The sequence below is a fragment of the Prorops nasuta genome, unplaced genomic scaffold (genome assembly GCF_024137725.1).
Source record: "Prorops nasuta isolate Cenicafe-Biocafe unplaced genomic scaffold, Cenicafe_Pnas_1.2 PNAS00038, whole genome shotgun sequence".
NCBI lineage: Eukaryota > Metazoa > Arthropoda > Insecta > Hymenoptera > Bethylidae > Prorops > Prorops nasuta.
In genome coordinates this window covers 1,408,262-1,425,932 of record NW_027116835.1, presented here as the reverse complement: position 1 = coordinate 1,425,932, position 17,671 = coordinate 1,408,262, and the positions used below count along the sequence as shown (strand labels likewise).

Here is a 17,671-nt window from a genome sequence, read left to right as displayed (position 1 = left end):
TCTCATTTATCCCCGACGTCCGTCTCTCGATCCAAATACTAATATACATGCTTAATTAGGAAGGGGAGGAAATATATTCAAATATAGCTCTATATATAAATCATTCTTTTCAATTCATTTTTATTAATACAATCCGTAAATAATAATCCATGTTTATGAATATTTATAGATATAAAATGATATCTATAAGTTGTATCATTTTTAAATAAAATGTTCCCACTGTGTGTAATTTATCTTCGACAAAGATATTTGTATAAAGGGCTCTGTATCGTTAATAATTCGTATTTCCCTTATTTTTATTTTTTACTTTTTTTCTCGGTTTAAATATACCCTGAAAAAGATCATTTCGCTGACAATCATGTTTGTAGGAACATTCTATTGCTACCGCAGATTCATACGGATCTAACACAGAAAGGATAAATAAGAAACTATCTATAAATAGGTAGAGTCTCATTTACTCCTCGCTCATGTCGAAGTATAATAAATTTTATTTACAGCTAATCTACGATTAATTAAATAGAGACTACCAATTTCTCACTGTAGTCATGACGCTTGATAAATTGTATTTTGTAAATCGTAGGTATACATATAACGAGGCTCTCTCCCACGAAAATAGTTATAAAATGAGTTAGTTAGGTAAAAATCGCTTAGAGATTAATAGTGTAACAGTACTAGAAAGCAGACAATGTCATTGGGCTATATTTGTTTTATCACGATAAATATTCTATAGTATACCTTCTATAAATAATGCAGCATCTACTGACCGCGATTGAGCATGTTAACGTGATTAAACTACAGCTTTTGTTGAAATTTTTCTTTAAAGTCCAACTTCAAGTTCGATCCATACGAATTAAAAGGTTCATTACTGGGAAGAGTTACACTCACATTTCAGAACATTGGGTTAATTAACTCGACAGGGATTCCAAATGGAAAACAGCATTTTAGTTTTGAAAGGAATGCCTTCTCAGTACTGTCGGTACTTAAAAGGATAAGTAATAGTTAAAACCAAGGTTTTGTCGTTCCATTCAAGATAAAAATTGTGGCATTTGCTACTATGTATCTCATATATAATAGTTTTTTTATATACAATGTACTTGATAACATCGACTGATCATTGCACTGTAGCTTTGAATAATTGTTTCGTCAATGGAGATAATAATTAATTTAATATTGCGCGTTACATATACTTTTCTCCAAGTATTGGTAATATGCTCTTTTTTAATATTATTACAAATAACAATGACAAGATTATAGTATGATTAAGCTTATATCATTATTATATAGATATATATCGTGATGATATAAAATTCGTACACGTTTGTAGAAAATAAGGAGTATATAAAATTAGGCATTAAATAAATTTGTCAGTTGTCCGATATGTAGAAATTTTAAAATTGTTTAAATATAGATAAAGCACACATTCAACAATAGCCAGTCGTTTAATAACATCGTGTATCAAAGATTAAGGATTCTCTGGTATTACGTGCGCCTTATTTAACAATATTTATCCTCTAAAACTATTGAATAACAAAAGAAAACTGTAACAAAGATATAAATCATGTAATACAATATGAGCTTTTTTGTGTAGTAAGGAGACCGCAATCAATGCATTAAGGTATACAAACGCTAGTATTTGTATATCATATTTTTGGCACTGTGAAAAAACATTATTAAGGATAATAGATAATACAGTCAGCGCTCTTTTACTTGCTCTGATATGTAAAAAAGGCGCATATTATGTTAGAAAATTGGAACACACGTAGGCCTTATTTAAAGAGTAATTTATTTAATTCATACATTATCACAGTTTGTGTGAAGTGCTTAACGTGCAATGCTAAACAAATACACTGGTCTTCAAAAAAAAAAAAAAAAAAAAAAGAAAATAAATAGTATTTTTGCTCATTTTTCTGACACCAGTGCTTATGTTTTACTACCTGCTATTTTCTGAAATTGAATAATATCGTAACCATCTAGTTTTGCATTACCGTATAAATCGCTCATATGAATTATATTATGTATGAAAAATTGTCAGAGCAAGTAAAAGAAGGAATTTAATTATTATTATTATTATAGAGTTCCTTCCTCTCTAATACCTAACATCTTAGATGTAGAAATTAATCGAAAACACGCATTCAGTAACATATATAAGAAATTTATATCTTTAAGCAAATAAATTTTTTATATTATGTAGAGCTTTATACAAAGCCTTAAGCTATTTTATACCGTTTAATGTTAGTAATCTGGATATATTTGTCGTTTCCCTATAACAAACCATCATTTAAATCTTTAATATTCAATTTCAATAGTTTGTAATGTTATGTGTAAATATTGGCATTGAACTCTTAATTAATTCATAAGCAATGGTAGATTCGAGTCGATTAAATCATGCGCAAAACAAAGAATCAGTTAATAGAACAAAAATAACAAGTTAACAATTATACAAAGAGTATTATTGCTAATAATGGTTTTTCTATATCTATAAGATTATCGAATATAAGTCGATGGTTTTCACGTTAAAAATTCAAGTTTCAAACTCAAAACTTACATATTACTTCTTAAAAGTTGTGTCAATCAGGGCTAATAGTTATTGTTGTACATTTGTTATACTACTATTACTATTCTTAATATAATATTAATGATCAACTGTAAAAGACTAATAGTTCAATATCATTATTACAAGATAAAAGTTTTCATTGAAAAGAATTGAATTTGTCCAATCAAATACGCGTCTGAAGACGATTAAAAATTGTAGCAAATGCATTAACTAATTTTAAAGATCAAGATGGTACACGCATATTTTAAAACTTTTCAAGTTCGGATGAAACTGATGACAGTAGAGTTTAATGAGATTGCTTCCCAGCTAGTACGAAGAAATCTGTTAGAATAGTTTCGGGGTTTCGCTTTATGACAGTAAAAGAACATTTTCTTCAACTCTTTTGGATTTCTAAGATATTTTCCAAATCTTATATGAGTTCCACAGAGAGAACTTATCTTTACTGTCACAAAATGTGACTAAAGAAGAACCTTCGTTCTAGCTGCTATTAACATTATACATTATCAATTACCTCGCATTCATTTAATGTCTCAGATCTTTAATATAATAATATCGAATGCATAATTCTCTTTAATCAAACATTCATGAATTATAAATTATATCATTAAACGATGAGAAAATATTAAAATAAAGTAGAGAATTTTTTTGAGAGAAAATTGACTTACTACACCAAGTTCTTAATGATCTGATCTGAAACAAATGTAAATTTCATGACTAAAAACTTGAGTATTCAAACAAGAAGAGAAATTATATTAAAAAGTTAATTAATAGCGTTGAATCATCAAAAAATTTTTCATGAAAATTTCACCAACTTATATATGACTCTCATTCAATATGGTCAGCTGTGTATCCCAGGTACTTTATGTTACGGTTTTTATCTTGTTCCTTTTATTTAATAATATGCATAGTATAAGACTTTAAGCGTACCATTTGGCACAAGCCAATATTAATTTATATCTGTTTGTTTGGTTATTTTATATTTCAACTATGTTCTAATATTGATAATTAATGACTACTGCACGATTACGAATATCAATTAAGAATGCCTTTGATCCATAATAATTTTTACTAATTATGCAGAATTTACTGGATTTGTGGAGCATTATCTCGTTGAATGTCTTGCGATACTAATTTCATTTTTCACCTTAAATATTACAATTTGAGATTCAATAGTCAGGTAAATTGTAATTCGTTTTTAAGTATAGGTCTTTAAATTATAGAAAGCTCAGTTTATGAATATTATCTTTATTTTTACATCATACCTAAATGTATTTTAAATTGGATTGCACATCGGTTGATTGACACGTCAAAGACCAGTGTCGATTATGCACGGTTATGTGAGAAGCGCCATTAACTCTTATTTATAATCAACACGGTTAGCATATATTCCGATCGTATAAAAATCAGCGACCTTTATTAAATTGTTAACAAAGAGACTTCAAGTCCATGCTTTTAGAAGGGATGCAGCGTGTTAAAAGATAACTGTCAATTGAAAATTACACTACAAGAGATTAAAACAGTAATATAGGAAAGAAGGCAATTTTATAAAAATATTTAAAAAATTCTCATAAAAAAGTATTTGAAATGAAAAGTTACGACAATATTGTGAATATTTTTTACATAAATATTAAAAGCGTTTTGGACGATGGGCATTCTCCGTTGATATTTATATTATATAATATTTAAATGTTTATGTATGTCTATCAGGAGATACGGTAATGTCTCGACGGCAAGCACACGAGACATCGAGACAGTACTGCAATTTATACAGCAGGTTTGGTCGTCCGAAAATATAAAATAATACAGGAAACGGCAGTGCAATTTAATTAAGTTTATATTACATAAAAACTAACTACATACTAGATTCCTTAGTGGAGATGGACTCGCTGGTATTATCGACTCATATCAGCGTTGAGGAATTCAAGACAAGAGTCCTACTTAATGTAGCAACCCTCTCCATGACGCAAGATGCTGAAAGGCGTGCTTCGGCATCATGATCCCAACATTCTTCCATTGTAACACAAATAGACTGTAGGCCCTGCGAAATTAAATATTTATATATATAGCTTAAGAATCATAGGAAACCACTTTGGATAATGCCAATCAACATTTTTATTATTGTAAAAGTATTAACAAATATGGAGGTTTATTAAACTTACCGGATGATTCCGCCATGTTTCTAAAATAAGCGGCCTCTCTTTCTTGTGTACGACGCTTTCCTGCATATCTTCTAGTGAAGGATGAATACCAACTTCCTCTTCAAATGGTAATTTATGTTCTCCAATGGGTCCCTGTTTAAAGCAAATGTTTATTAGTCAAACAAACGAGGACATTCATTATTCACATACTATACTTATATATATATATATATATAAAACGTACATCTTGGACAGTGCATCGCGAAGCCAGTTCCCACAATACAAGACCGCAGGCATACATATCGATGCGTAAAAAGGAATCACGTGTAAAATTAATAGCTCCTTCTAAAACTTCCGGTGCCATGTATCTTCGCGTACCAACCTTTTGAAGAATATTGTGAAATTATTTATCTCTTTATTTTATTTTTACTCAGAAGAGTATTTTATATTTATTAGAAAGATAATATACCTGTCCATGAGTATCACCACATGGTTTTCCAGGATGGAAAATCAGCGCAAGACCAAAGTCTGCTATACAAGCACTCATATCTGCTTTTAACAAAACATTTTTCGATTTGAAATCCCTATGTGCTACGGCTGGTTTATAGCCATCAGCTTTATTAGCAGGAATTTCTTCGTGCAGGTGCATTAAGCCCCTAAAAATGATATGTAAGAATGTACAATTATTATATTTATACAAGATCTGCCAATAAAAATACTACAGAGCATAGATGTGCAAAAAGACGTGTATTTTCCCAACGATAAGATGTATTAAATTGTTGCACCCAGCACTTTTTTTAAACGTATTGCTATTAGCATTCTGAAAGATTCCATCTAAAATTGTTATAGCTCGATAATAGTTACATGTCTTCTTCCATTTATGCTACAGGGCGCTTTAACTGACACACCCCACTCTATTAAAGTGGTCCTTTTTTTAAATACTTTTCAATCTTGATCGCAGCATCAGTCTTTTTTTTTAATGCTAATATAAATCTGCGCGAATCTACATTTCAATAGTTCAATATTAACCTGTAAACCATATCTAGTAAATTTTTTCATTATGAATGTCTGTTCTTCCTTTATAATGAGATTTATATTGTTTTATCTCATTGCGAATATATTTAAATCGACAGATCGATTTAATATTTTTGCCATTCATTTGTTATACTACTGAATGTGTGTGTGTGTGCAAGAGAAGACCGACATATGTAATCCCCATCCTAGTCTATTTCACAAAACGTATAATAATCATAATTTCATTTGTAAAAGTTCAGGTCTTACTTATTTGATTGACTTTGAACAAGTGGTATCTTAGCCGTAGGTTTATTTAAATTTAATTTTAGAAATAATAATTTTCAATAATTACGTTTTTTGATAAGCTTTACGATTAAAAGAGATACGTAGTGAAAAACAAGTTTTCTTATTGTTTAAGGTAGTAGTCTAGTCAATCAACCGGTTTTGCAGGGTATTCTTCGGGAATCTTTTTAACTACCTAAATGAAATGCAAAAAATCTGAAAATTTTATATGTTATTAATACTATATTGAATTACACAAAAATATGTTTTTTTTTTAATTTTTACGATATTTTATTTAAATTATATGGGTTCAAAATAGGTGAAAAAAAACATGTGCTGCTGGCCCCTGAGGTATCTGCAGTTTGGGTAATCGAAAACAAAAAAATGTAACGGATTATTGTTCAGTAGGATTGTCATTCGGGCCGGAACTAGAAAAAATTAATTTGGTTAAAAAATAACAAAATGGCGGACTTCGAAAAAAGAAGGTACTATTTTTTTAGTCTAAATTGGGCTGTAACTTGAAAAATAATGGATGAAAAAAAGTGATTCTAGTTCCGGCCAGAATTACAGATGTGTAGAACAACCTGTAAAAATTTCAGCCCGATCGGTTCAATAGAAAATCTGTTATGCCCCGGGCCGACCGAGAAAACGTGGTTTCGGGAAAAACGCGTTTAAAGTTTGGCTAATAGAACTTTCATCCTCACACCAATCGTCGATCTTCGGTGCGTGCAACAAGCTTTAGGTCTCTTCATACGTGTCAAACGCGGGTATATCTAGTTATATTCTTTTGTATATCAAAAGATATACGAAACTTCAAGGAAATATAAAGGTGATGAGTCATAATAGTGAGGAATAACCGTTAGCAGGTGTCGCACAGCTTACAGCGTTCAATTATGTGGCGCTCTCGAATATATTTTATATCTTTGTTAATATTTTGAATATTGGTTTAAAATTTATACACTATACTTATTCTCATGTTGGTATACTATCGAAATATGAAAAACAAATTTTTTTCGACCTAAACAACTAGACTACTACCTTAACTCAAGAGAGTTTTATTTCAACAGAATATTCTTGGCAAAATTGCCTACCATGTGTATGACGTACAGATTTTTAAAAATATTCCGCATATTTATTTTAAATTCTTAAAAAAAACTAGATATCTTCGGACCATTTTTAAACATTTCTTTTTTAAACTATCGTCATTGTAAAAAAAATCAATATTAGAAAACATCCTACGTCACAGGATAAATAATGTTGCCAAAAATATTTGGGTCAATCTTCAAATCATTCGAACGAAAATATTTTGAGTTATGACATATAATATATCATCTCTCTCTCTCTCTCTCTCTCTCGTTAAAGGCATTCCCATAATTAATCTGAAAATCGCCATTTTGTTGTTCAAACAGGATGAAATTCGTTTACAATATTTAAAAATATGCACAACAGTTGCATCTAGTTGACACTCAACAGTCTCAGCCGCTAAGTAAAATACGCCTCTGATTGATTGATCAGCTAAAATAGGTCAATCATAATTGTATTTTACTCAGCGGCTGAGACCACTGAGTGTCGACTGGATGCACCTTATATAATTCTTGAATCCGTTTTTCAATAAAGCTATTTATTTTAATCCAAAAAGTTGGTAATGTTAAGATTAATATTTTGGTTTTAAAAGTCCTCCTTAAGTTTCTCATCCTATACAAGTATATATCAAATATTGATATTACTATCGTTTTAAGAATAGAGATCATAAGTGACATTTATATCATGAAATAATTGAAAGTTTACTAGTTAAAATACGTGTTCGCCTATGATTATAACAAAATTTAAGATACTCTAAATTACTGAAAAAAGTTAGATGCAACATCGGAATTTCACGATTCCATTGTTGAAGTAAAGATCAAGACATGAATGCAAAAAGCTTAAAATATAAAAAATTGCATATACGACTTTTATTCTTAATACTGCAGGAATTATGTATATTATTGTTTTCACAGTTATATATCCAGATAGCACACCATGTTCAGAGGACATCCTCGACATGTCCACTGGACATACGGATTTCCTTGAGGCGTTTAAGGATGTCCTGAGGATATTTGTGTTATTGGAATATAACTGCGCGTATTATAGAAAAAAACTGGTGGCGCTGAGGGAACTTTACGACTAGTGCAAAACAGGATGCAGCTGGATAATTTTAAAAAGCATGGCTGTAATTTTATCAATCAATTACAACGCGTTTTCAATGTCGAGGCTATACCAGTCCTGACTTATCCGAATAGTTATTACCTTGCCATAGATTCTGCAATCCTACACATTTCTGGCCATGTAAGAACATTAGCTTTTAGATAATCACATAATGACCCTTTCTCATGGTATGCTGTAATTAACCAAAATTCGGTCTGCAAATTATCCCCTCTTTTCTCGACTCCTATAAAACGCAATATATTCTCGTGGTCCATGTGAGCCAACTTGAAAATTTCTTGTTCTGTTTGCCATGATTGTTTATCTTGAATAGGAAAAACTTTTACAGCAATTAATTCATTTTTTAATTGTGCCTTCCAAACTGCTCCAAAGCGACCTCGTGCCTTTATTTCTAATAGCTGGATAGGTCTCAATCCTAAATTAGGCGATGGAGGTGGTAAAGGCAATGGCTCAAGAGTAGGTACCTAGTACATATTTGATAATTTATTTTTATTAGGAATAAAACCTAAAGCTATAGAAAGAAAGAGTTTATAATAAAACATACCTCATTAAAATAAGCTAATTTTCGATGTCTATAGCACCAATATAAAAAGGGTAAGGCAAAAGCAAGTATAACTATAGGGATTATTATGGATAAAATAAGCGTTATAACTTGTTGCTCAGTTTTGGAGTCATCTTCATATTCTGAAATATGCAAAATATGTTTTAAGTTAAACTTTTAACAATATTATAAAAGAGATTTATAAATAATATATTATTATTACCATGTACTACAGATGGAGGCTGAGTTGGTAATGGTCTCCATGTAAAGTTTTGATTACACATGTCTCCATCGCAACAGCAAAAGAGTAATCCATTTTTAGTATCAGGATTACGCTCAACACAATCTGCCTGGTCATAACATTCTGCAGCATCTAAGAAACAACCCTGCCAAAAAATAAAAAATGGTGTAAACAAGTATAATATTGTTACTTTAAAAGTTTAAAAATAATGTGTTAAAAACTACCTTTAATTGAATAACAGATTTCTTAGTTTCATTATCAAGACGCCAAACAACATAGCAATGATTGCGCTTATTTGGTTCTGGTGGATCACACTCTTCCCTTTCTGTGCATCCTTCTTTAGCCTCTAGGCATGACGTTTCATTATAAAATTCACAAAATCCAGATCCCTTCAGATCATGTCCAAATGTAATTCCTTTATTTACACATGAAAATATAAAAGTATATGAAAATCAAATTGACTCTTTCAACTAATTATTAAATAAAAATATAAGATTTTATGAATCAAAATAAATTAAAAAATTAAAAAGAGTGCAACTTATTGGAAGATTTTTGTTTACTTGAATCAACTACATGATATAAATAATAAAAGCAGATTATCACTAGTATTACTTACATTACAAAATCTAGCATTTAAACATAAGTAATATTGTTTATATTTACATATTACATGTACATTTGTATTATTAAAAAATCTTACTCAGAAATAGAATACAACACTAATTTTTTAGCAAACACAAAGTTGTAGTGGATGGGAAATAAATATACTTGTCTTATGTTATATGAAGCTTTACATTATGAATTGAATGATTGGTGTTTTAAACTAAAGAGATAATTAAGATGGTAAATGGAAATGACGAGTGAAACAGGTTTGTTTAGTTACCTAATAATACAATGAAGAGATATGGCAGTATTGTCATACGAGCAGACATCGTGAACAGATTGCAAAAGCATACCAGTGATTTTGAGTCTATTAACTGTTAAGCAAATTGTAGTAATTCATCCACCGAAGCATCTCTTTTCCTCTCCCATCTACTTTTAGATAAAAACACGCACAGCACAAAATCACATTATTTTTACTATAAAATAACTGTCCTTTCCATCATTTTTAAATAAATACAGATCTATAAGATTCACACGCACATCACATATTTGTATAACGAGGCTATTTGTAATGATTAGATAAAACTATGCAAAAATTGTTTTCCAAGTATTTATAAAATAAAATGCTGATCAAAACGATCGAAACAGAACGAGGAATAGATTGTCCACCATTTCCAGGAGGAGCAAAGATTATATTTGTAAACAGAACGGCAACCCCCTCACTTCCAAAAATTTCTCTCTACAGTACTACATTGTACAGGCTTAGCTGCGTTCGGAAACACCAGCCCCGGGATTCATAAACAAAACTTAAGCTCAAGTTCAAGCTTAAGACACGGGTAAAATCTATAGTCTCTACGTAACACATCTTATAAGGGAGGTTCTCTAACGGCGGCATATAGGAGATTCGTGTTAGTTGACTATAGCGCTCAGGATGATGGTTTCTGAGAACGCTGATTAGTCAATATCATGTAGTGCCAACATGAAATGGTCCGTTACCAATAGATGAATAAGAAAAATGAGATTCAATAATAGACACTACCTGTATAACTCATCCTCGATTATCTCGTATATACACAATGGGAAATTAAATCATATGTAGCTCAGGCATCAGATAGTGTAGTAATGAATTAAATAATATAATTCAACTCGGGAAAGAAAACTATAGTATAATTAACGGGAATCCGTATACCGACATTACATAGCGAAAAATATTTCGCATGCAACGTCGTCATTTGTTGACGGATTGTAAAGTTATTACAGATTTTTGGAAATGCCAGAAGCTTATCTACTAAGTTACGTTAGGAAAATTAACAAAAAATGAAAAAAAAATTTTGTTTAAATAAATATATTAACATTATTGAGAAACAACAATTAAATCGCAAAATCCCTCAACGTACTTTACTAGATAATGTTCATACGTTTCCAAAAAGTCCACAAAAATGCAAATCTGTCAAGAAATGACGATGCTGCATGCAAAATAAATAATGGAAGAATTTCGTGTGGCGACTTCCCGAACACGAAATTCTTCCATTATTTATTTTGCATGCAGCATCGTCATTTCTTGACAGATTTGCATTTTTGTGGACTTTTTGGAAACGTATGAACATTATCTAGTAAAGTATGTTGGGGGATTTTGCGATTTAATTGTTGTTTCTCAATAATGTTAATATATTTATTTAAACAATATTTTGTTTTTCATCTTTTGTTAATTTTCCTAACGTAACTTAGTAGATAAGCTTCTGGCATTTCCAAAAACCTGTAATAACTTTACAATCCGTCAACAAATGACGACGCTGCATGCGAAATAGTTTTCGCCCTGTAATGTCGGTAAACGGATTCCCGTTAAGGTGTGGTGTGCTCTTGGCACTTCTACAAGATTCCCAAAGATCAGAAAATTAATTCGAATCATTTACTAATCGGAATGGATCTTGTAGAAGTGAGCCCCCCCACCACGACAAGGTGGCACACCGTCGGGGAGGGAGGCGGCGCCGCCTCACCTGAAACAAAAAGAAAACAAAAATATACTTGAAAAAATGAGTATTCAACCCGAAATGTGGAAGGATTTTCAAAGAAAATATTCCCACATTTCAGATTCTAATTAGGAATTTCAAGGACAGACAAAAATATAAATTAATAAAGCATGCTACAAAAAGTGAATGAAAACAGAAGCTAACGAAATTGTTACTTCTTTCCAGCGGTTAATTGAAAAGCTTCCTCCTCTCGAGCGTGAATGTTAATTCACACAAAGGTCAACCAGATCATGACTGATACTCTCCTCAGTGACTAATTACCCTTACATTCTTTGTCCCTTGGTGTGGATCCGAGTTGTCACACGAAGAACTACTACGTCGAGGAAACGATTTACACATCAATAAAGATGGACCCCTATTAGGTGAACTTAATGAGCCAACGTCGAGAGTCCACAAGGACAAAGTAAGTAAGAGTTGATAGTCATTGAAGGAGGATCAGCCCGAGCCAGTTGACACTCGAGAGTCCACTTCTCAATAAACACCTGTACTTGAATTAACAATGAATAAAAGTAATAAAAGTAAATTTGCCTATCCTTGAAATTATTTAAATAAATGTGGACTTAAGTAAACGGAGAGTGTTTACTTCCTACTCCTTGGTAGCCTTGTCCTATAAGCGTCCTTCCTAAAACATAAAATAAATTAAACAAGTATGAGAAATAAGAAAAGAATGTATTTGCCTGTACGTCTTCCTCCAACGACGGCTCGATTTCGAATGATGGTTTGAGTCACTCCAACCCAGGGTGGCAATGGCGCATGATTGGTGTCGGTTCGTGTTGGATTTATGCCGACAATGTGGTCACTACCAATGGTCCTCTCCCGATTCAACTGAAACAGAAAGAAAACAAAAATATACTTGAAAAAACGAGTATTCAACCCGAAATGTGGAAGGATTTTCAAAGAAAATATTTCCACATTTCAGATTCTAATTAGGAATTTCAAAGACAGACAAAGATATAAATTAATAAAGCATGCTACAAAAAGTGAATGAATAGAGAAACTAACTAAATTGTTACTTCTTTCTAGCTGTTAATTGAAAAGATTCCTCCTCTCGAGCGTGAATGTTAATTCACACAAAGGTCAACCAGATCATGACTGATACTCTCCTCAGTGACTAATTACTCTTACATTCTTTGTCCCTTGGTGTGGATCCGAGTTGTCACACGAAGAACTACTACGTCGAGGAAACGATTTACACATCAATAAAGATGGACCCCTATTAGGTGAACTTAATGAGCCAACGTCGAGAGTCCACAAGGACAAAGTAAGTAAGAGTTGATAGTCATTGAAGGAGGATCAGCCCGAGCCAGTTGACACTCGAGAGTCCACTTCTCAATAAACACCTGTACTTGAATTAACAATGAATAAAAGTAATAAAAGTAAATTTGCCTATCCTTGAAATTATTTAAATAAATGTGGACTTAAGTAAACGGAGAGTGTTTACTTCCTACTCCTTGGTAGCCTTGTCCTATAAGCGTCCTTCCTAAAACATAAAATAAATTAAACAAGTATGAGAAATAAGAAAAGAATGTATTTGCCTGTACGTCTTCCTCCAACGACGGCTCGATTTCGAATGATGGTTTGAGTCACTCCAACCCAGGGTGGCAATGGCGCATGATTGGTGTCGGTTCGTGTTGGATTTATGCCGACAATGTGGTCACTACCAATGGTCCTCTCCCGATTCATCTGAAACAGAAAGAAAACAAAAATATACTTGAAAAAACGAGTATTCAACCCGAAATGTGGAAGGATTTTCAAAGAAAATATTTCCACATTTCAGATTCTAATTAGGAATTTCAAAGACAGACAAAGATATAAATTAATAAAGCATGCTACAAAAAGTGAATGGATAGAGAAACTAACTAAATTGTTACTTCTTTCCAGCGGTTAATTGAAAAGCTTCCTCCTCTCGAGCGTGAATGTTAATTCACACAAAGGTCAACCAGATCATGACTGATACTCTCCTCAGTGACTAATTACTCTTACATTCTTTGTCCCTTGGTGTGGATCCGAGTTGTCACACGAAGAACTACTACGTCGAGGAAACGATTTACACATCAATAAAGATGGACCCCTATTAGGTGAACTTAATGAGCCAACGTCGAGAGTCCACAAGGACAAAGTAAGTAAGAGTTGATAGTCATTGAAGGAGGATCAGCCCGAGCCAGTTGACACTCGAGAGTCCACTTCTCAATAAACACCTGTACTTGAATTAACAATGAATAAAAGTAATAAAAGTAAATTTGCCTATCCTTGAAATTATTTAAATAAATGTGGACTTAAGTAAACGGAGAGTGTTTACTTCCTACTCCTTGGTAGCCTTGTCCTATAAGCGTCCTTCCTAAAACATAAAATAAATTAAACAAGTATGAGAAATAAGAAAAGAATGTATTTGCCTGTACGTCTTCCTCCAACGACGGCTCGATTTCGAATGATGGTTTGAGTCACTCCAACCCAGGGTGGCAATGGCGCATGATTGGTGTCGGTTCGTGTTGGATTTATGCCGACAATGTGGTCACTACCAATGGTCCTCTCCCGATTCATCTGAAACAGAAAGAAAACAAAAATATACTTGAAAAAACGAGTATTCAACCCGAAATGTGGAAGGATTTTCAAAGAAAATATTTCCACATTTCAGATTCTAATTAGGAATTTCAAAGACAGACAAAGATATAAATTAATAAAGCATGCTACAAAAAGTGAATGGATAGAGAAACTAACTAAATTGTTACTTCTTTCCAGCGGTTAATTGAAAAGCTTCCTCCTCTCGAGCGTGAATGTTAATTCACACAAAGGTCAACCAGATCATGACTGATACTCTCCTCAGTGACTAATTACTCTTACATTCTTTGTCCCTTGGTGTGGATCCGAGTTGTCACACGAAGAACTACTACGTCGAGGAAACGATTTACACATCAATAAAGATGGACCCCTATTAGGTGAACTTAATGAGCCAACGTCGAGAGTCCACAAGGACAAAGTAAGTAAGAGTTGATAGTCATTGAAGGAGGATCAGCCCGAGCCAGTTGACACTCGAGAGTCCACTTCTCAATAAACACCTGTACTTGAATTAACAATGAATAAAAGTAATAAAAGTAAATTTGCCTATCCTTGAAATTATTTAAATAAATGTGGACTTAAGTAAACGGAGAGTGTTTACTTCCTACTCCTTGGTAGCCTTGTCCTATAAGCGTCCTTCCTAAAACATAAAATAAATTAAACAAGTATGAGAAATAAGAAAAGAATGTATTTGCCTGTACGTCTTCCTCCAACGACGGCTCGATTTCGAATGATGGTTTGAGTCACTCCAACCCAGGGTGGCAATGGCGCATGATTGGTGTCGGTTCGTGTTGGATTTATGCCGACAATGTGGTCACTACCAATGGTCCTCTCCCGATTCATCTGAAACAGAAAGAAAACAAAAATATACTTGAAAAAACGAGTATTCAACCCGAAATGTGGAAGGATTTTCAAAGAAAATATTTCCACATTTCAGATTCTAATTAGGAATTTCAAAGACAGACAAAGATATAAATTAATAAAGCATGCTACAAAAAGTGAATGGATAGAGAAACTAACTAAATTGTTACTTCTTTCCAGCGGTTAATTGAAAAGCTTCCTCCTCTCGAGCGTGAATGTTAATTCACACAAAGGTCAACCAGATCATGACTGATACTCTCCTCAGTGACTAATTACTCTTACATTCTTTGTCCCTTGGTGTGGATCCGAGTTGTCACACGAAGAACTACTACGTCGAGGAAACGATTTACACATCAATAAAGATGGACCCCTATTAGGTGAACTTAATGAGCCAACGTCGAGAGTCCACAAGGACAAAGTAAGTAAGAGTTGATAGTCATTGAAGGAGGATCAGCCCGAGCCAGTTGACACTCGAGAGTCCACTTCTCAATAAACACCTGTACTTGAATTAACAATGAATAAAAGTAATAAAAGTAAATTTGCCTATCCTTGAAATTATTTAAATAAATGTGGACTTAAGTAAACGGAGAGTGTTTACTTCCTACTCCTTGGTAGCCTTGTCCTATAAGCGTCCTTCCTAAAACATAAAATAAATTAAACAAGTATGAGAAATAAGAAAAGAATGTATTTGCCTGTACGTCTTCCTCCAACGACGGCTCGATTTCGAATGATGGTTTGAGTCACTCCAACCCAGGGTGGCAATGGCGCATGATTGGTGTCGGTTCGTGTTGGATTTATGCCGACAATGTGGTCACTACCAATGGTCCTCTCCCGATTCATCTGAAACAGAAAGAAAACAAAAATATACTTGAAAAAACGAGTATTCAACCCGAAATGTGGAAGGATTTTCAAAGAAAATATTTCCACATTTCAGATTCTAATTAGGAATTTCAAAGACAGACAAAGATATAAATTAATAAAGCATGCTACAAAAAGTGAATGGATAGAGAAACTAACTAAATTGTTACTTCTTTCCAGCGGTTAATTGAAAAGCTTCCTCCTCTCGAGCGTGAATGTTAATTCACACAAAGGTCAACCAGATCATGACTGATACTCTCCTCAGTGACTAATTACTCTTACATTCTTTGTCCCTTGGTGTGGATCCGAGTTGTCACACGAAGAACTACTACGTCGAGGAAACGATTTACACATCAATAAAGATGGACCCCTATTAGGTGAACTTAATGAGCCAACGTCGAGAGTCCACAAGGACAAAGTAAGTAAGAGTTGATAGTCATTGAAGGAGGATCAGCCCGAGCCAGTTGACACTCGAGAGTCCACTTCTCAATAAACACCTGTACTTGAATTAACAATGAATAAAAGTAATAAAAGTAAATTTGCCTATCCTTGAAATTATTTAAATAAATGTGGACTTAAGTAAACGGAGAGTGTTTACTTCCTACTCCTTGGTAGCCTTGTCCTATAAGCGTCCTTCCTAAAACATAAAATAAATTAAACAAGTATGAGAAATAAGAAAAGAATGTATTTGCCTGTACGTCTTCCTCCAACGACGGCTCGATTTCGAATGATGGTTTGAGTCACTCCAACCCAGGGTGGCAATGGCGCATGATTGGTGTCGGTTCGTGTTGGATTTATGCCGACAATGTGGTCACTACCAATGGTCCTCTCCCGATTCATCTGAAACAGAAAGAAAACAAAAATATACTTGAAAAAACGAGTATTCAACTCGAAATGTGGAAGGATTTTCAAAGAAAATATTTCCACATTTCAGATTCTAATTAGGAATTTCAAAGACAGACAAAGATATAAATTAATAAAGCATGCTACAAAAAGTGAATGGATAGAGAAACTAACTAAATTGTTACTTCTTTCCAGCGGTTAATTGAAAAGATTCCTCCTCTCGAGCGTGAATGTTAATTCACACAAAGGTCAACCAGATCATGACTGATACTCTCCTCAGTGACTAATTACTCTTACATTCTTTGTCCCTTGGTGTGGATCCGAGTTGTCACACGAAGAACTACTACGTCGAGGAAACGATTTACACATCAATAAAGATGGACCCCTATTAGGTGAACTTAATGAGCCAACGTCGAGAGTCCACAAGGACAAAGTAAGTAAGAGTTGATAGTCATTGAAGGAGGATCAGCCCGAGCCAGTTGACACTCGAGAGTCCACTTCTCAATAAACACCTGTACTTGAATTAACAATGAATAAAAGTAATAAAAGTAAATTTGCCTATCCTTGAAATTATTTAAATAAATGTGGACTTAAGTAAACGGACAGGTAATTAAGCCTTACTCGTTGACAGCCTTGCTCTATACTTGTCCCCCTTAAAACTTAAAAAAATTAAGCAAGTATGAAAAGTAGAAAAATAATTAGGATATTTGTCAGTACGTCCTCCTCTGATGACGGTTTGACTCCAAATAATGGTTTGTGTTTCTCCAACTGATGGAGAAAAGGGTACAGGGTTGGTATGAATTCCATATCGAATATATATCAATATTGGACAGTTTTGCCACTAGGAATAGCCCTCTTCCACTCCACCTGAAAATAAGAAATGTTAATAAAATTTGAAAAAACGAGTATTTAACCTGAAATATGGAAGGTTTTTAAAAAAAAATATTT

The 17,671-nt window shown here is 33.1% G+C and overlaps 1 protein-coding gene across 2 annotated transcripts; it reads right to left on the bottom strand.

Moving 5' to 3' along the window:
* Nucleotides 1–109: 109 nt before the first annotated feature.
* put (activin A receptor type 2 punt) lies at nucleotides 110–10,281 on the bottom strand. Of its 2 annotated transcripts, XM_066744271.1 has the most exons (10): nucleotides 9,856–10,281; nucleotides 9,197–9,387; nucleotides 8,955–9,117; nucleotides 8,735–8,874; nucleotides 8,275–8,654; nucleotides 5,162–5,348; nucleotides 4,937–5,074; nucleotides 4,714–4,845; nucleotides 4,415–4,592; nucleotides 110–3,244 (listed from the first exon to the last, which is right to left on the bottom strand). In XM_066744271.1, the coding sequence occupies exons 1-9, from the start codon at nucleotides 9,902–9,904 to the stop codon at nucleotides 4,455–4,457; spliced, it is 1,518 nt and encodes a 505-aa protein (XP_066600368.1). In that variant the 5' UTR covers nucleotides 9,905–10,281; the 3' UTR covers nucleotides 110–3,244; nucleotides 4,415–4,454. The 2 variants fall into 2 exon arrangements, with proteins under 2 accessions (XP_066600368.1, XP_066600367.1); XM_066744270.1 differs by lacking the exon at nucleotides 110–3,244 and having other exon boundaries at nucleotides 3,251–4,592.
* Nucleotides 10,282–17,671: the final 7,390 nt, after the last annotated feature.